A 23,506-nucleotide genomic window follows, 5' to 3' on the forward strand; every position below is an offset into this window, starting at 1 on the left:
GACTCAGGGCCTTAGACATACTGGGTGGGCCAGGGGATACTCTAGCACTGGGGCCTCATCACTGGTCCCATATCCTGCTCTTTCTTATTCTCTAGGTGCACATTGTAAAAAAGTTCAAATTCTAAAATAAGACTGATTTTAAAGAATAATCTTTATCTTGAAATAAGTATTGAGTCATACAAACTGTAACAAATAATTCAGGGATCAGAGAGACAATACACGGGTTTAGGTGCTTGCCTTTCACATGGCAGACCCAGGTTCAAACCCCAGCATCACGTATGGTCACCACTGACAGGAGTGATCCCAGGGTATGGTGGCCCAAAATACTGTCTCCTCCCCAGTGCCCTCCATGCCCGCCCTTAAAAAATGAAGGCAGGCAGGAAGGAAGGCGTTTAGAGATATTTCTTACAGACCTGTTACCCAACAATTTCCCCCAAAGGTAACTCTGGCATAATTGTAGCACAATACCACAGCCAGGAAATCCACATGAAATAATCCTAGGGCTTTCTTCAAATGCTATCCATTTCACCTGCGTTCATTTGTTTCTCTGCAATTTCTGTCCCAAGTGTGAACTGCTTTTGAATCCAGCTCTGTTTAGCATTAACTGTGTGGTTGGGGCAGGCTCCCTGAGGGCTAAGGCCCAGCTTCCTCTTCTTCCGCCTGATGCAGTGATATCTGCAGCTGTGGTGAAAATTTAGAGCAACATCCTATTAAGTGAAGTTGCCAGCACCCAGAACTGCCAATACACCCCCATGTTTTTCCCAGTCGATCCCCTGTTTTCTCCATGGTCAGGAGTGGTTCTCCTGTTTCTTGCCGAAATAAGCAGACAAGGGGTCAGCATAACCAGGAGTTTCCTTCTTCAAGGGCGATACATTTATCATCTCTTTTGGGCTGGGACATAGATGTGTAGTTACAAAAGGGCAGCAGGGCTCTATCTCTCCAGCTGCCGGCATTCCATAGCCTCGAGCCACTTCCCCCACCACAGGGAGGCTGATGGAGATGGGCAGGCGAAGGAAGGAATGAGTGCCAGGCTGGTCGGTATCAATTGCAGTTTATTCCAATCTCCATTCCCCTTCTGCTTCTGTCTCTCCCCCTCTCGCTCTCACTTCTGACTCTGACTCTTCTGAGTCTGACCCTTACTTCTGCCTCTGACTCTCACTTGCTTTGTCCTCTTTCTTTCCCCTGCTCCAATGACTCCCTGATTCTCTTTTGCCTTGTGCTCTGCTTCTGTGTCTTCTCCCCTACTTCTCCTACAGTTTTAGTTTATATAGCAATCACATAGGGCAGGAACACAAAGGTGAGTCGGAACATTAACAAATAAACATTTGTTTATTTGTTAATGATCCTCAAGGACCATTCCTCAAGGACAAAATCTCATCTAAGAAGGTTACTCCAGATTACTAGAAAATCTGCTAAAGGGTGGGATCCATACAAGGGTGTGTCACTTTCTTCTTTCCTCAGCTAGTAATCCACTTAAATAGTTGTAGTAAATCTACTTCTAATATTTCTAGCAATGTATGAGCACAGTAAGAGATATAAAGTTTGGTTCTTCCTGATGACATCTCACTATACATTCCAGACCATAGTCCTCAGGCCAGGTTAATCTTCCTAACCCCATCAGGGTCCTAGTCTCGTTGTTACCTTTGGATCATGACAGCATTTGTCTGTGATCATGCCCTCAACTTATAGTTGAGCATTGTGGCTCTTTGGCCTGGCCCATTTCGATGCCAGGGTAGCTCACAGTTCGCTCTGGGTCCATTCCGTCCCTCATCAGGACCCTGCTTTTGGGGTGCTAGGAACTAAGGGCAACTGAGTCAACAAAGCAGATACCCATGAGTAAATATTATTGGAGTCAATCAACTCCCAAGTTACAAAAGCATAATATTAACTGTCTTCCTGTGTCCATACAGAAAGGACATTGCTTTAAGGCAAGCTATTCAAAAGAGAGAACAGCAATATTTAGCTTACAATACAAGTTCAATGTTCTAGAAGGATCTGATCTTACAAGTTAACAGAATCTGATTAGAGGAAAAGGTGATTAACTGATTGAGGAGGAGAGCACAGAGAAGAGTTTACAGATAAACAGAGGACTGGGAGTGTCTCCAGAGCAGGAGTGTCTCCACAGCGCTTAAACCTAAGCTCCCTGTGGCAAGGGAGGAAGGATAAACCAATGTTATCCTAAAATGTTTAGAGCTATACTCCAACACCTAGAGTTCCTGCTTACCACCAGGTTAGAAGTACTGGACCGCGGAACCGTGAAGACTTTGGGGCAGGGGTAAAGGCTGCAGTGGGAAGGGTGGAATCCTGTGGCAGTAGAGGAAGAGCAACGAGCACGGAGCTAGTTAGCCCAGGTATAACGAACTGCAGGGGATTTCAGTGTAGTGTGACTGATGTCCCGGGGTCTCATCTACCCGCAAAACACTAGGGTGGGCACTTTCCAGGACTAGGTGGGCAACTGCGGGTGCCCATGGACTGAGAGATCTGGGGAGGACAGAGGCCAGAAAGACCCCGAGCCCCCACCTTCATTTTCCCGGGACCAGGCGAGGGCTGTCGGGGTGCAGGGAGATGCGGGTGAGCGTGGAGAGGGGAGCGAGGCGCGCGGGGAGCCACCGGGCCCTGTGCCCCGCTGGTCCTGCCCTCTCCGGTTTCGGAATCGCAGCCTCCCGGCCGGGTTATCCAACCGCTCCAAGGAGCCCGCGGCACCATCCCCGTCGAGGAACCAGGGGGATGGGTTGGGGTGCAGAGAACGAACCCCGCGGGGGGCTCCTCCCTCGGCTATGCCTGTGGCTTGGCCGCGGAGGCGGAGGAGGAGGAGGAGGAGGAGGAGGAGCCGCGCCCGGGCCGCCGCTGCAGCCGCGCTGGCTCCTCCTCCCCGCGCGGGCCTGGTTCCTCCCCGGGCGCCGCGAGCTGGGGGTGGCGGCGGCCGAGCGGGGACCTGAGCGCGTCCGCTCCGCGCTGCAGCTGCCGCTCCCGCCGCCCGCCCAGCCTGCGTGCACCCGCGGTCATGGGCCCCGTCGCGGCGTCGGGCGCCTGAACCCCCGGACGCGGTAAGCCGGGGCCAGCTGCAGCCGGCGCCCCCCGCCCCGAGGCCTCCCGCGAGGGGTCCCCGCGCCGTCGGCGGGGCCCGGGGCGGACCCCTGCACCCGGACGGAGGGACGGGCGGCCGGTTTCCCGGCTTTTTCAATTTCAAGTCGCGGCTCCGGACCCGGGTGGGCGCTGTGTCCCCGAGGGCGGGATGGGGTTGCGGGGGCCGGAGGATGCTCCCGCCGAAGCCCGCGGGGAGGGGGCGGCGCGGGCGGAGCTGGGGGCGGGGAGGCGGCCCCGGAGCCGCGCCGGGCTCCGCGCGAGTCCCTTACATATGGAAATGACGCTCGCGCGGCTCTCCCGTCGCGTCCTTTTGAAGGACGCGCGCCCAGAACCGCGGCGCGGGCTGCAAAGTGCCGTGGCGCTCGCCGCGCCCTAACAAAGCGCACCCCCTCGCCTTGCAGAGCGCCGGAGGCGGCCGGCGGGCCGCGCGGCACCCAGACGCCGACTGAAGGTAGGCGGGGGCGGGGGACCGGGGTGGGGGTCGTGTGCGGCTGCGGGGGTGCGCGGGTGCGCGGAGCGGGGACGCCTTTTCACCCCAGGTTGCCGGGGACGTGGGCCGCGTGCGCCACTGACCCGGCCGCGCCTCCCAGCCCCAGCCGGGCCACCCCGCCTGCTGCCTGCCCGCAGCCTCGGGCTGCAACCGCTGTCGCGGGCTGGTTTCGAGCCGACTTGCATCCCCGAGGGGGCGGACGGGGTGTTGGTTGTTCGGTTGCTAAGTTGGGAAGCGGTAGAGAGGGGTGGTGTGTGTGTGTGTGTGTGTGTGTGTGTGTGTGTGTGTGTGTGTGTGTGTGTCTGTGTGTCTGTGTGTCTGTGTGTCTGTGTCTGTGTGTCTGTCTGTCTGTCTGTCTGTCTTTCCCCAAAACTGCGAAGAGTAAATGACAGGAGGGTGATTCCTAGAGGAGCGGGATCAAAGTGTGGAGTGTTGCGGGAGAAGGTTCCAAGCCCCTTTAGGGGCTTTTGCAGCCCTCAAACCTGCCCCCCTCAAAGCATAGAACTGTTGCGCTTTCCTAAGGAGAGCTGCCAAGTTGAGGGAAGATAGAGATGGGGAAGAGGCGTTTCCCCAATCATGCCAGACTAGTTAAAGTGGAAATAAAACAGAAGCTGGGGGCCTGGAGAGAGATAGTACTGCGGGTAGGGCCCTTGCTTAGCACACAGGGTGATCCTGGTTCCATCCTGACATCGCATACAGCCCCTTATGCCATTCCAGGATTGATCCCTCAGTGAAGCTCTCTGTGGCCAAAAAATAAAAACAAGCAAACAAGAAAAAGAAAAAAAAAAAAGGGAAGCAATCCTGACTTCCGATTACCGTTTGGAAAAATAAAACAGAAGCTGGGGAGAGTTTTCTGAACAGGTTAGCTGCTGAGGTCTTCTGCTTGCTTCTTTGAGATAGGCTTTCTATGCACCTTAATTCCTGAATGTGTGAGACACCAAAGCCGATTGCAAAGCTGCCTTTTGTCACAGACCCAGGAGCTTTTTAGCATTAGAATCTTGATCAGGTCCATTGTGGCACATGGAATCAACTCCCTAGACCGAATATAAGATTTCTCCCTTGGGCTCCCTTAAACCTATTGACATAAAACATCTATCTCACTTGCTTCCAGCGGCATGACAACCTGCAAAGAAATGTGTTTTCATTTTCGATGTCAGCTGAATTTTATCTTGTCTTCTCTAGTAGTTACCATGTTGGCGTCTGACTTGGGATACGGGGACATCTTGCTCTTTCATGGAGGGGGCTTGAAAACTCCCAGGCCATGTGTCACCCTCAACTTGCGGGCTGTAAATCTGATTTCATATGATCTCCTCAGCTGTTGTCAGCATCCTCAGGGAGCTGAAGTGAACTGCAGAATTGGGCTGCAGATTTGTTTATTTTCACCTGATCTCTGGTGCTGCTTCAGATGAAAACAATCTGAACCAGAGCACAGATAAAGGGTAGGACTCTGGGATGTGCCAGATGGAGTGGGCCATCAGCAAAGATAATGCCAAGGCAAGAGAAGGCTTTCCAGGGGGCAACAAAAAGGAAGCCATCAAAGCTCCGTTTCTACATTAAAATGTCAAAGATCAGTCATTTTAATAGGCACTTAGTCAAAATGGCATGGGTTTCTTTTTTCTTCCTTTTGAAAAAAGATTTTAGATATGTAATGGCCCTTAATATCAAAAGATGTTAACTGTCACAGTGGGGGGAGGGAGGATTGGGGCTCCAATGAGTTCAGAGCAGCCCATCTTTATTTAATAGGCAGTATTCTTATCATAAGTCAAATGTTGCTCCAGAAGACTGTTTTAAATGTCATTGCAAATGACTTTCTAAACTAACATTTCACCAATTTTGAGATTTTCATTTTATGTTGATAATGATAATACACTTTATCTGTCTTACATTGATAATGGATTGGCACATTTAGCTGAAATGTTTTAGAGGGGTTCAAATGGCCTAAAGTCTTTTCAGGAGATTTATTTTTATGAATGCCAATTCATTTGTAAGCCAATAAATTATGTGGCTTGAAATCTGGCTATTGAATGTACATCTGTTTGTGGGGGCTTATCAAGAGACTTTTTGAAGCCTGCAGAAAGATAGTTTTATCCTATTTATAAATATATATTTTTTTGATTTTTGGGTCACACCTGGCAATGCACAGGGGTTACTCCTGGCTATGCACTCAGGAATTACCCCTGGCTGCGCTCAGGGGACCATATGGGATGCTGGGATTTGAACCCGGGTCGGCCGCGTGCAAGGCAAACGCCGTACCCGCTGTGCTATCTCTCCAGCCCTACTTATAAATAATTTTTAAAAAATATTATGAAGTCATACAAACAAGCAACTTTGAAATTAGGTTGCTTCTTGTTGCAGTTTCTATTTACAATTAGTCATTTACTTAAAAATTTTACAAAGCATTTATATTCTAATGCTCACTTAATAAAATACAAAGTTGAGAAAATAATGTTTACAGATGTGAGAAGAGTAGCGTCCACCCCAGGGAACTACACTCTTAGTTGCAGGCATTCTAAATTAATTTGAGTAACATGGCTTAAGAAGTGAAAGTGGTTGTCAACAGTTTCTTTTAAGAAAGTAACAAATATGTAGTTTTATTTTCTACTTCTGTAATTTTACTTAATAACTGATTATAGGTTATTGAATCCACAATGTGCTAAGCTGATTATTTCATTCTTCCAGCCTTCCTGAGTTAACTACTTGACTGGGCAATGTGCTTATCTATAAACTTTAACAAAAACTTGTATTTCTTGCTTCATTTAGGATAGTAAAATACAAATGCTTATTCATGTTTTAGGAAGGGTGATAATTGTATTAGGTTTGTATAGAGTAGTTAGCAAAGTTTATTTGCTAACTTTCAGTTTCTTGAATGTGACTTTTCCTTTGCAGTTGCATGTAGGCTTTGGACTTGCTTGGTGGTACAAGAACAGAACTATTGTTGGCTTTGGTATATAGCTAGAAGTGGGACGTTGTCTGAGAAGAGAAGAGGCCTTCTGATAGTCTGCTGAGCAGCTGTTTTTAGCAGAAATACAGAGACATGTTACATTGGGCAGTTTATTACTCTCTTGCTAAACTTGAATTTTTTCCTTATCATAATTTTACTTCATAATGAAATTAGCCCCATATGGTCAGCCTGAAAAAATCTTTACAGCAATGAGTTTGCAGAAAAGAATGAAAAAAATAAACATTTTAATTTGATCATGATAATGCAAGGCTGTGACTTGCCAAATGATGAAAAGCGAAAGACATGAATGAGAAAAGCCCAGTCTGTCCAGTTTTTCTCTTTCGTTATAAAGTAACAAAATTAGTTCCTTGGTGGTCATTGCCTGATCCATGGACCCCCAACAGCTCTGTGTGAACACTGATCGCAGAGTATCTATTATGATCCACGAGGAAAGCAGGGTGCCAAGAGGGGCACACAGACATTCGGTGGAGCTGTTCAGCTGCTGGGCCATCTGGAGGGGAGATAAAAGACCCGGGCTTGGGGCTCTGGCATTGTGTATATTTATTATTTGATTTTCCTTTGCCAGATTTTGTCCCCTTTCACTCCCTCTGGCCCAGAACAGACATTTCCTTTGGATGGGGAGCCATTCTTACAGGCTCCTTTCTCTACCTCACATGCTAGAAAGTTCACAAGTTCACGTATGTTTCATGTGGGCCTCGTATGAGGGTCTTCATTACTCCAGCTGCATCTCCTCTGCTCTCCCCAGACCCTGCTGGCACTGGAATTTCATCAGCCACTATTGCACTACAGAGTGGAGCACAGCACAAATCTGTAATCGCCAGCCCCTCTGGGGTCTGTGTGTTCTGACAGCCTTCTTGTGAGTTATTTGGAAGGAAGATGCTCAGAATAGTTCTTGTGATGAGTGGGAACTGGGTCGATTGATTGATGGCTCTATGCACCAGCCTCTCATTTTACTATTGCCAGTTAGCACTCTGAAATACTGCCCATTTTGTACCTGTGTGTCCAAAGATGTTGTAAAGACTTCTGACCATTTATTTCATTGAGAAGGAGGGTGCTGAGTAGAGGTGTAGGTTTGGGGCAGACTTTAGGAACCTGGAATCATTCTTTGCAATTTGAAGGAGGATGTATCACTTAAAGCCCAACTTTCACTCCAGCATTCTGGGGGAACTCTTTGCCAAATATAAGCAGGGAGCAAGTTTTTGCACCTTAAACAAGAATAAGATCTAGCTTAAAGAAGTAAAATCAAATGAGATTATATATGTAAAGTACTTAACACAGGATAGATTTATCATTGTATCACTGTTATCCCGTTGCTCATCGATTTGCTCGAGCGGGCACCAGTAACGTCTCCATCGTGAGACTTGTTACTGTTTTTGGCACATTGAATACACCACAGGTAGCTTGCCAGGCTCTGCCATGTGCCGAGATATTTTCAGTAGCTTGCCAGGCTTTCTGAGAGGGGCAGAGGAATCGAACCCGGGTCGGCTACGTGCAAGGCAAAGGCCCTACCACTGTGATATCACTCCAGCCCATTTATCATTGAAACTTAGATATTTTTAAGTTTTTTTCTTAACTTCCAACTGTATTTTAGCTTTTGTTTGACATTAACTTACCAGTAATTTACTTTTAAAGAGCTGATCACTTGCTGTTCTCATCATTTAGTAATGAGATAATGCACACCCTTGTTAGGGTATTTCTCTGTTCCTGCTTTGCGCTCTGAAGTGAGATCTATAAGTGATTGGTTGTATAAACTATAAACTACCCCTGTGTGCTTAGTAAATTCTTGGTGGTTTGCTCTGGATTAGCTACTTTCACTTGCTTGCCATATTTAATCCTCAGAGCACCCCTCCCGGATGGATATTATTATTCTCATTCCATAAGCTCAGTAACTTTGGAAATTGTCTTGGTACATACTCTCTTCCAAAGTCACATTAGCAAAGAAAAAAAATGCTAAAGCTTTTTGACTTTTGTGAATCCTTGGATTAACTTACTAGCTCCTTGAAATCAAACTATCGGTAGTTCTACAGTTTTGCTATGAATGTTGACTTTCACCCTCTGCTTGGCTGTGTCTGAGGTTGAAAGCGCCTTTGAAAGAAGGTTGGATGAGTACATAAGGGGTGTGTGTGCAGAAGAAATTGGTATTTTAAAGCCACCATGTGCTCACTTTTGTAAGCTTCCACTCAAGGAAGGCTGCATTAAGTCAGTTCATATTTACTGAGTTCCTGGTGTAAAGGACAATTTTCTGTGGGATGGATAGCAAAGAAATAGAATTTGAGGACTTTGCCTGTAAAGATGGTTCTGTCAAGTGGATTTTTTGTAAGAATTCTTGTACATGAAATTTCCGATGAACTTTTGGGGACTGATGTCTATGACTAGAAGTGCATTCTGTGCCAGAGGAAGGCCAGTAACTTGTCACTATATCTCCTGGATGTTCCATAGGATCATTTGTTTCTGAAAAGTGTTTTTCCACTTCACTCAAAAGAGTGTTTCCTTAAGTACAGTTCTTGGGAGGGAAGGAGGGAGGGAGTGAGGGAGGGGAAATAAAGTTATATTTAAAAAAAAAAAAGGAAAACTGCTAAAAAATGAAGGAGGTTTTTGATAAAGTGAAACTCCGAGGAATTCACAAAGAACAGGGCGTGGCTACTTTTCAAAAGCCCCGGGTGAGGTCAGTCTGCTCAGTACCATGTGAGTCTTAGGATCCTGTGTGATGGCCTTAGATGGACAAAGCCCCACCCCTCAAAAGAAGAATTGTAAAACAGAACATGTTAAGATTCTTTCACTTTCGAGCTTCAAACACATGTCGAGCCAAGCAAAAACAGAATAGCCTGGCTTTTTTAGAAGATGATCAGATGACAGCCCAAGGGACAGTAAAGCGCAGAGCAAGCCTGAGAGCTATGGCAACCCTGAAAACCCCAGAGCATTCTGGGGGTTCTCTGAAGATCTTAGTTGATGATTAACTGCTGGATTTCAAGTGAGTCTCACTAGCCAAACTTGGCCTTGTCTAAATGCCTAACTTTTGTGGCTCTCTTTGCCACTTTGGCGTTTCTTTTCTGATGCTTTGATGTTTATGTAACACTCTCAATTTAATTTGGAAAACATTTGCATGGTGATTAGTTAACCCAACAGACCAACCCTGGGAAGGAAGCCAGAGCTAACAGCACCTCCACGTTAGGAAAACTGATAATTAGGAGGAAGACCATTCTAGAAAAGCACTGCGACCAGATGGGGGTCACTTCAGGAAAAACTGAGTGATGTGGCCCAGCTGTTTGGCTCCATCCATATTCCGAGGGAACCTGGTTCTGTAGACAGTCAGGGTTTGTTTTGAACAGTCATGAACTGAAATATTCTGAATAGTTGTCTGTGGAAAGGCAGCCACACAGTGCTTGGTTTATGGAAGCCTCTGGGTTTTACTAAGCTGGCCGCATTTGGCCTCTGAACTTGAGTGATTCCTCTAGTAATTGGTTCTCTAGATATCACCTCTAAGCCAGAGATATTTCTATCTATCCTTCTATTTATTTATTTATTTATTTATTTATTTATTTATTAGGTTTGGGCCCGCACCAAGTTGTGCTCATAGCTTATTCCTGATCCAGCACTTGGAAAGGTGCTACTTTGAAACAGTAGAATGATGGTTCTGGAGGAGTAAGGGAATACGATGCAGGGGGTGTATCAACCCAGTAATGCAAGATGGAAAAAAAAATGGTAGAGGATGTGCACTGCATTGCACAACCAGTGGACAGTATTGTTCTGTATACTTTGTTTTGCTACCTGGGGAGATTTCATGTGATGCACTTTCAATTAGAGTAAAAATGTGTTGGCCAGATACATGTTTTATTTTTCAGGTGCTGCCTTTATAGTGAAGGGGCCTTGTTTCAGGTGGCTGAGGTCACTGCCTCAAGGGTATAACAGTGAGTTGGGCTTCCATTGCATCAGGAAGAAGGTGCCTCTCAGCAGTGCACACCTCTGCCTTTCCATGGAAAACCCAGCACCTTAAACACCGTAGGTCTAAGCCAGAACCTACAAACCCCACATATATTATGTTTTAAGTGTGAGGTTTCTAGAATTTCTAGATGTACATTTTTCCGGCCCAAGTGATTTGGAGACATTCGACTCTATCTTTGCTTATTTCAGAGAAGGTGGAAAAATACAAGGTCTAGGTGGAGAGAAGAAAGAGACACCTCAGGGTGGCTCGGAATGAGAAGGTTCTGGCTCTGGAGGTTCCCTGCGGATCTATTTGATCCAGACAGTCTCACCATCTGAACGATGCAAGTCGTGTTTTTCCTTTATCTAGGCAACTAAGCATCACCAGAGCTCCCAGGGACTAAAGTGAGCTTTGGGGAATATTCCTGGCACACCTCATGGAGCTGTACCAGTGAGGTTAATTGAGTTGTTTTTGGGGGATATCACGTAAGAGGCATTTAGCCTCGTCAGTGGGCAGGTGGTTTTATGTCAGATATTTTTTTCAGCGTTTTACTGTATTCTTCCAACTGTGATGGGGTACATGTAGGTGGAACCAACAGAGATGACACCCCCACCATGCCTTGCAGATGCCCTCTTCTGGGCCAGTCGGGAGCTCACTAACCATTAGTGCATATCAGAAGTGGCCTTTTGCCCTCTGGGAGACCTGTTTAGATAAACGTTGTACATCTTGCATTGGAAGAGCACCGCCCATCTTCGTGTGTGTGTGTGTGTGTGTGTGTGTGTGTGTGTGTGTGTGTGTACATTGGTGAGCACAGCCTGGAGAGCTCTGGGTTTTGCAGGTTTGACAACTGTGGGCTGCGCAGTTTTATCTCTTCTGTGGACTGACTGCTGAGCCCCAAGACCCATGGAGCATTCCCAGGGGGTGCTGGGGCTAGTGGTGGTAGGACCCCGGATGCTCCCTTGACTGATCTTTATCTCTGTCCCCTGCACAGGTGCACGCGGTGGGCTATGGGATGGATGAGGTGGAGCAGGACCAGCATGAGGCCCGACTCAAGGAGCTGTTTGACAGTTTTGACACAACGGGCACTGGGTCCCTGGGCCAGGAGGAACTCACTGACCTCTGCCACATGCTGAGTTTGGAGGAGGTGGCACCAGTGCTGCAAGAGACGCTGCTTCAGGACAACCTATTGGGCAGGGTAAGGCGGCAGGATAGCTGGTGGGGAGGGGATGGGGGTGCTGAGGGTAGGGCCGGCCACAGCCACAGGTGTTGCAACTTGTTTCTGAAAGCTGGGCTGTGTGTTTCCTTACACGGTATCCTGGTGACTGGGACAATGTCAAGGGATTTCACCGTAGCAGTGCCACCTGCTCAGGTGACCAGGGAGGGCTCCTTTCTTTCTTGCTGGTGGGATTAGGGCATGCTGTAAGCACTCAGTGAGGGAGAATGGAGAGGATATGCGTCATCTCCGCTCTTTGGGGTCATTCTGTAGATTCCACAGTCATCCTCCTCCATGGAGGAGACCAGGGTTTCTCTAAAGAATGCAGTATGAAAAGCACCATTTGTCGAGTGGGCAAATTGCTGCTCTAACTTATTCCTGATAAAGTGGTTTCTTTTGTGAGTGTTTTCTGGTATGAGGTGATTATTATATCTTCCACAAAAAAGTCAGAGGGGTAAGTAAATCCAGTGTGGGTTCATTTCAGACTCTGCACAAGCAGACATATGTGCCCATGTCAGCCTGTACAGTTCATAAGAAGTTGGTTCTGCCCAGAGAATGTCTGAGATGAATCCAAGGTTAGAAGGGATCCATCCCATTTTCTGTCTGCGGTTATTGGGAAGGATGTGTGATTGCACCAACCTGATGCTGCTCTCAGTTCTCACACTGAAAAGTGGCGCATGTATGTTTTTGAGTTCAGTCTTGCTGTTGGTTTTGGAGACGAGCAAGAGGAAAAAGTGATGTGTTTTGAGTTCCATTGCCCTCACTACTGATCCTTTGTAGAGAGTGGTTTTTATCATGTGGTGGGAATTGAGGAAGTACTTGTGAAGCTCAACTTTATCTCAGTGACTGAAGTTCCTTTTCTTAATTTCATTTTCACTGTCTTTTACCATTCATGTAAGGTGACTCTGATCGTGTAAGTAGAACTGTCTGCCCACTGGGATGAGACAGATTGGAGGAGCTATCATCTGAAATTAATGTTTGAAGGGTGATAGTCCTAGGTGCTTGAACATGGTGTTCAGTAGGGCTCTTTCAAGGAAAAATTGAGAACTGTCTCCCCACACTGGAACAATTCTTAGTTACTTTAGGGAGATTAACTGATCCCTTATAACTACTAGAAATCTTGCTTTAAAAGCAGTAGAAATGAGAGCTTTGAAGATTTAACCATTTCCCATTCATTCTCTAATGCATTACCTGGTTATCTGGTTCTGCCTTAATCTTGGATGTTGTGAAAGTCCCTGAAGAGTTGTGTTTCCACTCACGTTGTTGAGGATCTCAGCCTTTCAGAGGCTAAGTAATAATATCGAAGAGTGATCAGTTTAGCTGCTTATTAAAGTCTGGAAAGACAATACAACTTTGGTTCCTTGAGATCTTTCTTGTCTTGGAGTCTGCCTGAGTTGGCCTGAACTGCTGCCCTCTGCTGTAAACAGCATATTCCTGGGTGGAAGATTAACAGTTTCCTCCAGATGTTGCACACCTTTAGCCTCATTTGGCAGAATCAAGCAGGGGCATTGATTGATTTGTTAACGACTTGACACTACCAGCACGCTTTCTTCATTTGCTATTTGCCTCTGAATAATAAATACCTAAGTGGTCTACAGTGTGATATTTACTTAGTGAGCTTGTGATAAAAGTTAAATAGATGTGTGCATATTGATTTCATTGGGTGGTCCCTGGTGATTGTCTTCAGAGCAGAGTTGGCATGAATTAGTGCATTACTGTTAAATTTGCATTTTTTATGAAATGGAATTAGTCTCCGTAGATCATCACATAAACCTAGCCATATGCTCTTAAGATATTCTATATGGCCTGTAATTTTAAATTAGAAGAAAAAAAATTTGTAGAATTCACTGGAGAACTCTTAAGCACTGTCATTTTCTTAATATGTTGAGTAGGGATCACAGGTTATAAAATTGTAAGTTATTTTAATGCCAGTCATCTTCTCTTTACGTGATATATATGGAAAACCTTATAGAATTAGCATTTGATTTAATTAAATTGGGGAAATAGTAGTATAGTAAATCTGAATTTATTACTATGTGGCTGAGGCATGTTACTAATAGTAAAATGTGGGTACAACTTATTTTGTTTATTATAAACTAAAGGTTTCCATTAAATTTGCACTTGGATACATAAACCTCCTAAACGTTTATTTTTTAAATTTTATCTTTTAAAATCTTTTTTTTTTTTTAAGCTTTTGGGTTACACCCAACGATGCTCAGTGTCACTCCTGGCTTTGTACTCAGAAATTACTTCTGGCGGTGCTCAGGGACCATATAAAATGCCCGGGATTGAACCCAGATTGGGTACATAGAAGGCAAACACCTTACCCACTGTACTATCTCTCCAGTTCCTGTCTTTGAAAACTTAAGGAGTATAATTTTCTTCAGCTGCACATTTTTTAAAATTTGAGGCACTATGGTTTATAGTACTGATGGTGATAAGGCTTTATACGCAACACATTCCAGCACCACATCCTCATCCAGATTGCCCATTCACCTTATCATTGTCCCAGTGTTCAACCTCCCTGTCCGTATTGACCCAAGAGTATAATTTTCATTTTTTTAAATTTTAATTAATTTTTTAAATTCAATCACAGTGAGATACAGTTGCAAAGTTGTTTGTGGCTGAGTTTCAGTCACTTAATATTTCCAACACCCATCCCTTCACCAGTATACATTTCCCACCACCAGTGTCTCAAGTTTCTCTCCCACCCCCCACCCTCCAGTATAATTTTTAAGTAAAACAAAATATCCAGGTTCCCCTTCACTGGGGTTTGCCCAATTTAAATAACCTTTTCTTGGAACAGAAACAAGATGAGGGCCTGGGATGTAGCTAGGTAGGTGGCAGAGTACATGCCCTGTACATGAGGCTCTACCTTCAATCCCTGGCAGTTTGGGGGGTGGGGGAAGGGAGAAGCAAAACAATATATTTTCAGATTTTTAAATCCAAATCCATCTTCAATAACTGAGATCTTTTGCATAGTGGAGCATGGGGGCACCCAAACCATGCTCCTTTTTACACCTTTGTTTTTAGTTTTTGGGATTTACCTGGCAGTACTCAGGGCTTGCTCTTGGCTATGCACTCAGGGATCATTCCTGGTGGCCTTTGGGGACCATATGGGGTGCCAGGGGTGAAACCTGGGTAAGCCACATGCAAGGCAAGTGCCCTACTCACCATACTATTCCCTCCTCCCCACCTCCCAGTGGTGTTTCTTCACTCACTGGGTCAGCAGTGGGGTCAGTGGGGTCAGCCTGAGAATGTGGTGTTGCTTAGGCCTGTGGTGCCAGGAATCATCTGGGTCACCCCACTTCCAACCCCACTCGGTGTTTCTCAGGAACCACGTGGTAGTGGGGATTGAACCAGGCTCAGCTACATACAAGACAGAAGTCTTAACCCCTGTACTATCTCATTGGCTCACTTTTTTTTTTTTTTTAGCTTTTTGGGTCACACTCAGCAATGCACAGGGGTTACTTCTGGCTCTGCACTCAGGAATTACTCCTGGCGGTGCTCAGGGAACCATATGGGATGCTGGGAATCGAACCCTGGTCGGCCGTGTGCAAGGCAAATGCCCTAGCCACTGTGCTATTGCTCCAGCCCCACTTAATGCTTCTTTTAATAATTGTTAAATTAATTTAAATCAACTTGTCATTTTCTTGCATTTTACTAATAAGATATCCCTAACACCCAAATCACGTTTCAATTAATATGTGTCATCTTGTAGTATAACTTAAAGCCTGATCATGGTAGTTACTGTAAAAGTATTTCAAATGCGTTAACATCATGAACTGTTGGTTTGAGCAGAGAGGAAATCACCAGCTTGTGTTCCCTGCTAGGTCATCAAAAGAACTCCATCTATATCTTTGTTTTTGGTTAAGTACTAATCAGGGGGCTGGGACCCTTACCATGACAGACAACTCCTGTATACTGAAGAACTTGTCAGGTAATAGCCCAGATTGTAGCACCAGGAATAAGTAATACAAACAGCATGTTGATTCTTTAATTAAACCAACTTTTCATCTAAGCAGTTATCAATTAAGGGTACTTGCTTCTTTCATGCCATGATTTTGTTTTTTTATTTGGGGGCCACACCCAACAGGACTGCTCCTGGCCCTGTGCTCAGGACTCACTCCTGGAGATGCTAAGTGGATCTGTGTGGTGCTGGGGATGGAACCAGGGTGAGTCAGGGCAAGGCTAACTAACCTCTATTACGTTTTATTTATTTATTTTATTATTTTTTAATTTTATTGAATCACTGTGAGATACAGTTACAAAGCTCTCATGTTTGAGATTCAGCCAGACAATGATTAAACACCCATCCTCCACCAGTGCACATTTTCCACCACCAATGTCCCCAGTATCCTCCCCCTCCCCCAGTCCTCACCCTTCCTCTATGGCAGATAATTTCCACAATACTTTCTCTCTACTTTTGGGCATTATGTTTTGCCTAAATTTTCCCCCCACCATTCAAGCCTGCCTGCCAAGGGCAGATGCTAGATAATTTATTTTCCATTGCTCATTTTGAATATCATGAGAGTTTGCGCAGCCGCTTTGTGGCCAAGTGATTCTGAGATCCTAGATTGTAGGTAATTGGGTTCCGAGACATCTCTGTAGGGCACTAATCCATTTGGAGATTCAGTTGGGAGTCTCTGGACCAGGGCTGTTGGTGTGCCAAGATGGCACCTGGTGAAAGCTTGTGGGTGTGACAGCTAGGCCTTGGAGCAGGCGGAGAGCCCGGGATGGGCTGGAGATTTATTTAGTCCTGGTACCTGCATACCTAGGCTGTGCTTGTGGGAGCTCTTGGTGCAGTAGGCGGGGAGACTGCACCTGCTCCATCTGGGGTGCCCCAGCGAAATTGGCCTGGTATGGGGCCCAGAGAGATTTCTTGTGTTGTGCTCTCTGTTATGTTTTAAATGAAGTGTTTCTACAAGTGTCTATACAAAATGTCAGAAGTGATAATATACCTTGTTCTTGAAATCTTTAGTTAAACCCAGTTTTTAAAATAATGTATTTTCTTTTTTTTTTTTTTTGAGTGGAATATGTCAACTTTAAGGACAAATGACTCCCTGACCAAGTTTCTGAAGCATTTCCTTGCTGTATTCTTTAATAGGACTGTGGATGGTGAAGCAATGTATGTCCCTGACACTATTTAGAATCAGAACAGGCCACACGATGCAGAACTCCCCATAGGTTTCCAGAAAGTCCACAGATGTCTGGATTTGGGCCAATAAAGGCTCTTTGCAATTTTTAGTTCTAAAATGTGATAGCTCTACAGATACACATATTTCAGTTTAGCTTTTCTACTTTCCATTTTCAGGTGCCTTGGCTTCTTTTATAATGGTCATGATCAGTTTCTTATGGCAGATTTGCTTGTTTGTTTCCAATTCATTAAGCTTTTCAGGGTTTCTTTCACGCCATTTTAACCATTTAAAAAGTCCATTAGAAATGCAGAAATAATTCCCGGTAGTGATTATCCAGACTTGTTCTCTGCATGCAGAAATTATTCTTCATCACCAAATAGTGCTTAATAACTAGCCAGGCTCATGCTCCCATTTTATACTAATGATCTGAGGCTTTTTGAAAGTGTTGGAGGGAATGGTGGGAATATTTCTCATTGCATCTCTTAAATATCTAAACCTTTGTTGTCCCTTACTGTTTGGCCACTAGAGTTTAACCTGAAATGGTGAGGGACTTGTTCTGATCCCCATGCTCATCTTGTGATCATCATCTGAGTAGCCCATCACGCACACCCTTTATAACAGTCTCATTTGGAGTTGTGTTGAACTTCTAAGGGTCTGTAGTTCCTGTATATAGGAAGGAACACAGGATTAAAAGACTATAAGACTTGCTCCAGTTTGTGTTAGGACTTTGTCAGACTCATTGCAAAAGTAACTTTGGCTCTTGAAATCTAAAGAGCTGTGAAAGATGTTATTAGCAGAGCCAATGGTCTTCAAAAATTTAATCCACATCAAAGAGATGACATCAACTTAAAGGCTCCTGATAAATTCCAAAAAGAACATGAGGGCTGGAGAAAGCGTGTAGGCCTAACCCATACTTTACATGCAGGGGAGGCAGGGGCAGGCTTTATCCCTGGGACCAGATGGTCCCCCAAGCACCTCTAAGATTGACCCCTGAGTACAGAGGTACAGAGCCAGGAGTAGCCCCTGAATACCACCAGATGTGTTCCCTGTAAAACACAACCCCCCAAAACATGGGGTGTGTCAAATAAATACTGCTGCACCTTCAGAAGGATTTAAAGGTCCCTGTAGGCTTCACCCCAAGGGCAACTAAAGAATAGAAGCAGTTGGAACAAACTTTGAAGGCATAGTCAGCACAAACACATGAAAGAGGGTAAAAATAGCCGACACAGTGCCCAGCAGGACAAAGGAGGACTATGTGATGTGATGGAAGGAACTTATAGAGATAGTCAAAGCTCTAGAACAAGAGCTGAGTGCGAAAAGAACCAATTAATGCCTTGGACCATTTTTGTGTGTGCATTTTTATAATAAAACTTAAAATGCAGTTAAAAAATATCCCATGATGCCAACGTCACTATCTTCTTGATGTCATTGTCTGTGGCAGTTTCTCCAGGCAGCAGGTCAGACCCATGGTTGACACTGGGTATAAGGACAGGAAGACCATGCCAGCTTCCAGTTCAGCTCTGGGATGCCCTTGCCCACAGCCTCAGTGGCACCAGTGGCTGCAGAGGTGATGTTGGGTTGCCCCTTGACCATCACCCATAGCTTTCCAGAGGGGCCATGCACACTTTCTATGTGGCAATGATGGTGGGTCACGAGACCCTCTGCATTGTCAGAGTTATCTTGGATGGCCCTGGCCAGAGAGACTGAGCAGTTGGGAGTACAGAGAACATGGCTGACAGTCTGGAGGGAGCTGTCCTACTTCTCATGTTTATGCCCATAACACACAAGGGGCATCAGTAGAAAAGGTGGTGACAGTGACCCTTTGACTCCACATGAGCCACAGTCTTCTCCTGGATTGTAAAGACAGCAGTGAGCTCTCCTGAAATTTAGCACCTGCATTTCCCTACTCAGTGTTGGAGAGATCACACTCCTGGAAGATGGAGACAGGCTTTCTGCCCCATTCTTAGCCTTGACTGTGTCATTATACTTGCCATTGGTGGAGTCACACTGAAACATGTAGAGCATGTATGTGAGGTCAATGAAGGCATCATTGAGGACCACAGTTTTCCCTTTGCCAGAGTCCAAGGCAGTCCCTACAGCCAAATTCACTCTCATTACTCTCTTTTACCTATTGCCTTTCAAAGATGTGCTGGCCCTATGTGAGATGAGGCAGTTTTTATTGGATGGGGGGAGCACAGAGACTCCATCACAATCTAAGCCTGTAGCATTCATGAGTATGACAGAACAACCTAGAACCAGAATAGTTACTTGTCCAAGGTGAGAGAATTAGTTCAAAGAATCTCTGGTATGGGTGTTCAGACTTCCCAGTCTCTGTATAAAAACGCATATCTCCTTAACCCTCACACTTCAAGTAGATAAAAAGGAATCTCATTTTCTCTCACCTCCTCCAACACCTCCACATCAAGAGAGTGTTCTAACAGAGCAGACCTGAAGTCAGACCAGGATTCTATATGAACCCTGGCTACTTTTGACTATATGGCCATTGCTGTCCTCAGACGCTTAGCCTCAATATCTTCTTCCGCTTAATGGAAAGTAATACTTTCCTTACAAGATTGTGGTGAGGACCGACCTGGATTGCATCATATCCAGGTGCCTAATTAGCTCACCATGTTCTGCATATCTCTGTATGTTCCTCTCTTCCTTCCCCTGTACACCCAGCATGAGTCTTTAATATGGACATGGGCATGCCACTAATGATTTTCTGAAAAGCCCATTTGTGTAGAGAACATGTTTGCTAAAAAACCTCATGTGGCGGCAGTTTGTCTCTATTTCTGCCTATCAGCGGGGCTCCTTGGCTCAGTCTTGCAATTCAGTGTTGTACAGTTACTTTGGGTTTTATAGATCCATTTTTTTTTAAATGGCGGGGGTGGGGGAGATAGTAAGTAAGGAGCTCACCTTGCACACAGCCAACTTGGGTCTGATCCCCAGCACCACCTGTGGGTGCCCGAGCCCTGCTAAGAGTGATCCCTGAGCACTGCCACCAGGTGTGGTCCCAAACCAAAAAGAAAAAGAAAAAAGACTTAAAAGTTAAACGAAAATGGCTGGGGCTGGTGTGATAGCACAGCAGGTAGGACATTTGCCTTGCACGCGGCCAACCCGGGTTCAATTTCCAGCATCCCATATGGTCCCCCAGCACTGCCAGGAGTAATTCCTGAGTGCAGAGCCAGGAGTAATCCCTGAGCATCACCGGGTGAGACCCAAAAAGAAAAAAAAAAGAAAAGAAAATGGCCTTTACCTCCTCCACTTTTCTGCAGTAAATGACTACTCAGCTACTCTGGCCTGAATGCTTTATTTAAGATTTCAGGGCCAGGGACATGGGCTCAGGTGGTGGGACATCCCTTGCATGTGTGTGGCCCAGCTGGATTCCTAGTACCACAAAGCCCCCAGAATACTAGTAGGTTCACACTACACCAAGTGGATCCCCATAGCAAATTTTAAAGTAATAACAAATTGAATATTTCAGGACCAGAGTAGTTCAAAGGGCTGGCGGGCATGCCTTGCATATATGTGCCACATGACGCCAGAAATGTGGTTCTCATGCCCTCTGGCACCACTGGGCCTGCAAACCAAACCATCAGATTCATGGCTGAGTATTACCAGTACTAACCCTAGGCCTCCAAGTGCAATTGGGGAGCATCCCCCCAAATAAAAGATTTTGTAACCATATCTTTCATTAATAGTCAGCATTTTTTGGTCACTTTTCTTTAAATGATGCTGTAAATGGCATTCTTCTCTTCATTTGCTTTCTGATAGTGCTTGTTTCCGTACCCATGTGGCTGACACTAAATACGCTTTTTTATTGACTTCCCTTTGTATTAATAGGTACAGACCTCCTCAGGGTGATTACAGCAGCAGGACAAACTTAAAGACAAACTTCTTTACTAAGCTCGCTTTGTTGAACACTGGCCTGAGCTCTTTTTGGGCCTGTTGGAAGTACTGCTGCTTGCACATGGAAACTCCATGCATTTGACCTCCACACAGTTGCAGGAGATAACTTTGTGCAACATCAGGTTCCCAATTCTGCTTCCTGTTTGCGAGATCCTGGTGGTGTGAAACATCTTTTGTTTCTTATGTGAGCCTTACATTCTTTTTATCGAAAAGATTTGTGTTTCTAAAAGAACATTCATACAAAATTTGGAGAAGAAAAGTGGTGAGGTAAATTTCTACTATGCAGGGGTGACATGTGACCAAAAATAGCACTTGACTAGTCTTCCTGTTAATTTAGTTTAAATGTCATGTGTGTTTTTAGTCAGTCGTGTAATTTTCCCATTGCATCAAACTGCCCTTTGAGGCATATGAGATACAGGAATGCTTGCAAAATGAATGGCAGCAATTATCATTCAAATGAGGAGGTTCCAGCCAGGGTATGTGCAACTCAGGAGCTTATTGCCTTGTGAGAATTAATTGCATTACATTTTTGTGAGGATTTCTAAATTTTAACATAATACAATAGTAAAACTCCCTTGGAGGAGAAAAATGTACTTAAGAATTCCAGTTGCTAAACTAAGTTGAGTCCACTGATGCATGTTTCTCCACAATAGAGGGCATTTATTAACATTTTGGTTGGGGTTGGGCCCTGAGGGGCTTTTCTGCCACATCAGTATTCATGAGCATTGATGAAAAATAGCAGTCACCTGCCTCTGTTAGCAACTAGCTTCTTCCAAGATGTGAAATTTACTGCTCTTGAAAGCTGAGGGTTTTGTATCTCTACCCCTGCGAATAGGAAAACAAAGATCTTCTTTATTTAAAAGAAAGTTTCTTTTATTATTTAATTTTTATTGTGGTAACAGTGACTTACAGGAGTATGCATGTCTGTGTTGTAGGGGTGCAGTGTCACCCCATCTTGCACAGCTCTGAGGTGCTAAAATCTGCCCCTCAGGGCCATCAGATCCTTCCCATTACCCGCTACCCCTTGTCCCCCAACCCCTGTACCCTGCCATTTGAAAGCCTCAGTTCTGTGGATAGAGTCAAAGGTTTGTTTTCATTGGAAATTATCTACTCGCCTGCTTTGTTTCATAAAGATCCATGTGCGAGACAAAGCTCCCCCAATAGTCTTAATCAGCTTGGCAGATTTCTGTGGATTGTCAGAGGTTTCTGTGGGGTAGGGAAGAAATAGTCTTTGTTTGATGGTTAAAAACAAAACAAAATAAACCCAACCCTCTGAGTTTATCCTCAGGATATTCTGTAGACCTTTTGCTTCTAAAATGTGACCTAGCAAGTGTAAGCTCATTTTCAAAACCTTGAAGCCCATCTGTGAATATCTTGGAAAACTAAATATCGTGAAACTGCCACTGTTCTCCACTCTACTGGCCAGGGAGGGGCTGGTCATTTACCAGAGACCCTACCAACCGGCTTTCTCCCCTTCAGCGCACTTCCCAGACTTACCTTGCACTCAGAAACTGGACTCTCTCCTCCCCATTCTATCCATTATAATCAGACATTAGTCACCATATGGCTGTCCTTGATCATTTAACATCTTTTTGCTCTATCACTTACTCTTCTTTGTTATGAGCGATACTTTCATGATTTATTTGGTAGCACATTGATGCTTGGACAAACAGTAAATAATTCCATTTTTCAGTGCATATGCTTTTAAATTAGTTTCTGGAGTTCTCAAGACTCTTTAAGGGGTTCCCAGGAGGCTCAGGGGACCCATGAATGATTCTTGGCCAGCAGACTGGGGATTTAGTGCAAGGGCTGAGGATGTCATGCTGCTTGGGCCCTGCCATGCTGGGGATACTGAGGTCACTCCAATAGTACTCAGGGCCCATTAGGGCTGCACTGGCAGTGCTTGGTGACCACATGAGTGGAAATCAAACCAGAGTGGTCTACATATAGGGCTTTACCCGTGTACTCTTTCTCTAGACTCCCAAACCTTTCCAAACTCATTTTTAAGTGTGAAATTTATACCTTATTTTTGTTTGAGGGCGAATAGTTCATATCTTTTCTCAACCCCATGAATCAGTAGTTATTTTTTGTACTTAACTTGGAGAGTCCTATCTTTTCTTTGTACTTTTTTTTTCTTTCTTTTTGGGTCACACCTGGTGTTGCACAGGGGTTACTCCTGGCTTTGCACTCGGGAATTACTCCTGGCAGTGCTCAGGGGACCATATGGGATGCTGGGAATTGAACCCGGGTTGGCCGCGTGCAAGGCAAACGCCCTACCTGCTGTGCTATTGCTCCACACTTTGTACTTGCACAAGTACTCATGTGGTCACCAAGCACTACCAATGCAGCCCTAACGGCCCTGTGTACTATTGGAGTGACCTCAGTATCCCCAGCATGGCAGGGCCCAAGCAGCACCACTCCCCTCTTTGTACTTTTTTAACCTATAATGAGCTGGGAATCAGTATAGATAATTAAGCTTATAATGAATCAGGTAGAGTGAGAATAAATAGCTGTGAGCACCGCTCATTCATTTCCTGTCTGAGTGGTATACTCGAGCAATGAGTCTATGAGATAGTCCTTCTCCATATAAATGAGGTCCACACTGCCTCAAAAGCTGGTGGAGATGGTCTGGGCACAATCTGATGACTTGTCTAGACTGAATTTCTTAAACTGTGTATCATCATCCTTTCTGAGGTCAGCTCACTGAATGTGGGGCAGGGGGTTCACAAAAAAATTGGCAGCAAAAATTCTTAATGTGCAGCTACCGGAAAATAATTTAAAACCA

General features: G+C 45.1%; 1 protein-coding gene across 1 annotated transcript in view; it reads left to right on the forward strand.

The window, feature by feature from the left end:
* The first annotated feature begins 2,907 nt into the window (after positions 1 to 2,907).
* Positions 2,908 to 23,506, forward strand: part of NIN (ninein) — a 112,258-nt gene continuing 91,659 nt past the window's right edge. The window contains exons 1-3 of the mRNA XM_055131317.1: positions 2,908 to 3,047; positions 3,489 to 3,538; positions 11,453 to 11,656. Of these exons, the coding sequence (XP_054987292.1) occupies positions 11,474 to 11,656 (183 nt within the window). The 5' untranslated portion in view covers positions 2,908 to 3,047; positions 3,489 to 3,538; positions 11,453 to 11,473. The remainder of the gene's footprint in view (positions 3,048 to 3,488; positions 3,539 to 11,452; positions 11,657 to 23,506) is intronic.

The sequence above is a fragment of the Sorex araneus genome, chromosome 3 (genome assembly GCF_027595985.1).
Source record: "Sorex araneus isolate mSorAra2 chromosome 3, mSorAra2.pri, whole genome shotgun sequence".
Lineage (NCBI taxonomy): Eukaryota > Metazoa > Chordata > Mammalia > Eulipotyphla > Soricidae > Sorex > Sorex araneus.